General features: G+C 43.4%; 2 protein-coding genes across 3 annotated transcripts in view; both read right to left on the bottom strand.

Moving 5' to 3' along the window:
* Positions 1-2,149, bottom strand: part of LOC105999837 (HLA class II histocompatibility antigen, DRB1-10 beta chain-like) — a 10,067-nt gene extending 7,918 nt beyond the window's left edge. The window contains exon 1 of the mRNA XM_013034967.1: positions 2,028-2,149. Within this exon, the coding sequence (XP_012890421.1) occupies positions 2,028-2,142 (115 nt within the window). The 5' untranslated portion in view covers positions 2,143-2,149. The remainder of the gene's footprint in view (positions 1-2,027) is intronic.
* LOC105999834 (HLA class II histocompatibility antigen, DR beta 4 chain-like) overlaps positions 1-4,805 on the bottom strand; it is a 108,616-nt gene that overhangs the window by 10,190 nt on the left and 93,621 nt on the right. The gene's annotated exons all lie outside the window — the stretch shown is intronic.

The raw sequence follows: 4,805 nt of genomic DNA, 5'->3' as shown, positions 1-4,805 counted from the left end.
ACCAAAATGAAGCCGTTCCAGGCTCCTGGCACTCCCTTAAACCCAGCACACATGTCTCAACATTTCTGGTTTTTCCCTATTTTCTTATTTTGTCTATTAGGTCTTCGCCTGGCTGTTTTCTCTTTCTTCTTCTTTTAGCTAAATGGCTTTCTTGAGAATTCCGTAAGATCTGGGCTGGGAAGGTGGCTCAGTGGTAGAGTGCTTGCCTTGCATGTCTGAGGCCCTGGGTTCGATTCCTTAGCACCACATAAGCAAAAAGAAAAAAGCCGGAAGTGGTGCTGTGGCTCAAGAGGTAGAGCGCTAGCCTTGAGCTAAAGAGCTGAGGGACAGTGCCCAGGCCCAGAGTTCAGGCCCCAGGAACGGACCAAAAAAACAAAGGAAGAGAATTCCGTAAGATCTATAGTCAGGTGAGTCTAATAGTCTTCGTTCTATATCCTGATGGCTTCCCCCCACCTCAGAGTACTTATTAGTCTATCAAACTTTTTCTTTATTAGAATCTTGTAAAGTTTCTATCTTACTTTCATATCTCTAGATGTTAGAATGCTTTGAGTCAAGAACAGAGGACAGTATACAACTTACTCAAGAACCTACCTGTGATACAAATGAAACAACCACTGCTCTGGAAATTGACCTCAGTGGATAACCTGGAAAGTAAGAATTGTTTCAAGCTCCAACACTCTTTTATTCCAATGACACATTCTATGTCTTCCACTTCCAGAGAAATTTAGAGAACCTTCCTCTCTCTCCTCCTTATGAGTATCCAAAGATAAGGAAAAAATGACTTAAACAGCATGGAAATTGAGTTTAATCATCTCCGATGGACCTCTGCAAAGTTCATGGCTATTTAATAATGGTGGTAAAATGATTGGAAAAAAAAAGAAAGAAGTAGAGGTAGAGGGAACTGAGCATGACTAATTAAAGGAAGACACATTTGATATTTGTTAAGACTTTGGTGGGCCATGAGTTCCCCTTACTTCTCTATTGGTTTCCAGACTGATGAGTTGGAAACAACCTTCATGTTTTTCTTGTGTCTCTGCAGGGGTGTGTTGTTTAAAGCACATCATGTTGCTGGTATTCAGGACTGGGGCATGGTTCAAGTGGTAAAGTACTTGCATAGCAAACACAAGGCCCTGAGTTCAATCCAGAAGCAATTGCTTATATTTCACTATTTTGACTTTAAAAAAATTAGATTTTCATATATTTTAATAAACTAGATCATTCCTCTTATAAGCCAGAGAATGCAAGATATGTAGGAGAAAGTGAAAACTCATATTATAGGTTCAGAACAAATTCATAACGTGAATCCTAACCTGTGCCAAGTTTTTGGAAAGATGCCTTAAAGAGCAATTTACAGATGTTCATTGTCTATGACACTGTTTTGAGTACAAAGGAACTCTGCTTCAGCTATAAGGTGCTGACCTCAAGATAAAAAGGAGATCTCTAACCCTACCATCCTTCAAGGCATCTCTAGCACAAGGACACAGACTTAACAAACACTGGAGCTCAGGGACTAAAGAGATACTCTGTACAATCTCTCACTGGCTTTCTGACTTCAGAGAAACCTAGCTAGTTCAATACCTGACTTTGTTTTTTACTTAAAACAATGAAATACACAGAATTAAACACACAAAATAGAATAGAACCATGCATATAATGTCTTTTTAAAAGAGAAAGCTCTTTTCTGACATAATTAAACATAATGCAGGGAAGGGGAATATAGCAAATTAGATTAACATTATTCATAATTCCACTAATGCCTGGAGGGAATATGAATCTAAGATTAAGTATTTTATTGGAAAAGATCTAAAAAGAAATGATTTATATATACATGTGCTTTACACAGATCTCCTAAAGGAGACAAGTATTTAGACTCCTGTTGTGTGGAAGTAGTTTGGATTTCATACAAGTTAGGTCAGAAGTTATTGAAGTAATCTCAAGTGTTAAGGGATTTATTTTGGGCAAAATGAAGAAGCTATTTCCCTGCTTTGCTCACCCATAGTAGCTCAGCACCCGAGGTGTGCACTTACGTTGAAAGTCCCTGGTCAAAGCCAAAGGAAGACTCAGCACCATCAGCAGCACCATCATAACTGCCATGTGGAAGCCTCCAGGGAGCCTTGGATACACCATGCTGGAGATCAGCATGAACCCTCTCTACCCAGATCCCAAGTAATAACCAAGGTATTCATTGCTTTGATGCTGGATTGACCAAGTTCAATGTAGACAAACCAGTCAGCACTAGAGATGAAAAGCATCACCTGTTGCTGGGCAGAGATTGAATACCAATGTACTCTTTTGAAATGTACCCATTTCTTTAGTTTTTTTTTTACTTAATATTTTAACTCCTTAACCCCCATATATCTGAATTATTTTAATGAGATCTCTATCCTGATCTGGTCAGTCCTAGTAAGTAATATAGTCACAGGGATGAGCCTTGGAAAGACAATTGCTTGCACAACTACTCACTTGGGCAGAGTGCAGAGCCACGCACAGGAGCACAGTGGCCTTACCCCTATCGTTTCTTCCTGACCAAGATAAGAAGATAGCTAGTTGAGTCAAGGGTGTAGCTTAATAGCTTGTTGATCCAGTGCCCCTGCTTTGATTCCTGAGGTTGTTTTGGCATCTTCCTTTCTTCCTCATGAGGAACCTCCAGATTGCTGTTGACAGTGGTTATACCAGATTATTTTCCTCACCAACAGTGCAATAGGATCATTTCTTTTTCCCCACATGCCCACCATTTGTTATTGTTCAAGTTCATGACGTTGGCCAATCTAACTGGGGTGAGATAGAATCTCAGAGTTGTTTTATTTGTGTTTCCTTTATGGCCGGGGATGATGAGCATTTCCTCTTGTGTTTCTTTGCCATTCGTACCTCTTCTTCGGAGAAGTCTCTCTTAGTACCCTTACCCATTTAGTGATCCTTTTTTTTAAGCTTTGGAAGGGGTTAGTTGCTTGAGCTCCTTGTATCTTTAGGATATTAGACCTTTGTCAGATGTATTGCTGGTAAAGATCTTCTCCCAGTCTGTTGGCTGTTTTTCTAGTTTAGTAACTATGTTCTTTGCTTTTGAACAGGTACCTTCTAGGTGCCTGTTCACCCTGCAGTGCTGGACCCAGCAGTTGGTATCACAACCTCTGACCTCAACTCTACTAACAGAGATACATAACAAAAACAGTTTGGTATCCCCTTTCTGATGCTGTGGTCCTTCGAGTTGGAAGACACAGGGGAAGACATGGTGTCACTGAAGACTAGCCAGCCTTGATCTCGGACAGGCCCAGGGGCACCTGCCAGCTGTGTTCTCCAGGGACAACTGGTTCTCCAAACTCAGTGGCTTAACAGGCTACAACCCAAACCACCACAGGGGGTTCTGCCCTACACCATCCTGACTTCTTCCTGACTTCTGGAGCTGGGCATCCTCTATTGATCTGCTGTGACTCACACAGTAGAGTGCCAGGAGGGTTCCATGTTAAGATTTAGGGACCAGGCCGGAGGTGGCTCTGTCACTTCCCTCCAAGTTCCACTAGTCACATGTAATACCAAGAAAGACTAAGAAAGATGGCTTCAAGAGCTGGACACTAATGGCTCCCACCTATAATCCTAGCTACTCAGGGGGCTGAAATCCGAAGATCACAGTTTGAAGCCAGCCCAGGTAGGAAAGTTCATGAGATTCTGATCTCCAACGAACCTCCAGAAAACTGGAAGTGTTACTGTGGCTCAGAGTGGTAGAGTACTAGCCTCGAGCGAACAAGCTCAGAGACAGCACCTAGGCCCTGAGTTCAAGCCCACGACTGACAAAAAAAAATGGCTTAGGTGTTTTCTGGGTGAAAGTGTCTCCTTCCAAAACTGTATCTGACAGTTTTCACACTCAGTACCCAGAATGCAACCTGGTTTGGAAATAGTGTCTTCACAAGGGATAATCAAGTTGATAAGATCCTTATGCTGGGCCCTAATATGACTGGAAGTTTTATAGAGTGGGAAAGATAACAAGACAAAGACCCAGAGAGAATGTCACCCACAAATCAGGGAGCACCCCAGGCTACTAGAAGCCAGAAGAGAGAGTCCTTCCCGGAGAAGACCATTCTCAGAATGAGCTTTGTTAACACTATGATCTCAGCCTTTGAGGCTCCAGGATCCCGAGACATTAAATGCCTGTTTGCCACATTGTTTGCAAGACTCAGCCACCTGCCTGGCTGTCCCCCATCAGTAAAATACATGGTGGGTTTGGGACATACAGGGAGCTGCCAACCATTGCAGCCCAAGCTCTGCTCAAAAGGGGACAAAAATAGAAACCGATCTCCTTATAGAAGCTTTCTGCCTCATGGATGTGCTGAGTCACTTACCCAATGCCCCATGCCTCCCCTGGGACATGTCACCTTCTCCCTACTCCTGACACGAATCCTTCCAGAAAAAGAGAGAGAGACAGAGACAGAGACAGAGAGACAGAAACAGAGAGACAGAGAGATAGAGACAGTGACAGAGATAGAGACAGCGACAGAGACAGAGATGGCCCTAGCCAGCTAGAGTCGCCATGTGGAGGAGGAAGGGGATCTGTGCTGCTCCCACATCGCTGTTTCTTCTCCCTTGGTCTAGAACTGCAGGAGCATTGCCAGTACCTTTTTAAGGGACCTCAGACATTTCAGCCCCTAGATGCTTGTAGGACTCGGGTCCTTCCTCGTAAGGTGAGTATCCTCCCACTGACTTTCCTGTCCACACAAGAGTCCATTTGCAATGGTGCTGTGACATGCTGGCGATAGAGCATGCTGCCTACCCCTCCCCTCCCAATAGAGCAGTAATCGTGGGAGCTCAAGAGG

The sequence above is a fragment of the Dipodomys ordii genome, unplaced genomic scaffold, assembly GCF_000151885.1.
Source record: "Dipodomys ordii isolate 6190 unplaced genomic scaffold, Dord_2.0 Scaffold202, whole genome shotgun sequence".
Classification (NCBI taxonomy): Eukaryota; Metazoa; Chordata; class Mammalia; order Rodentia; family Heteromyidae; genus Dipodomys; species Dipodomys ordii.
Note: the sequence above shows the minus strand (reverse complement) of the source record. Positions and strands in the feature narration are given on the sequence as shown.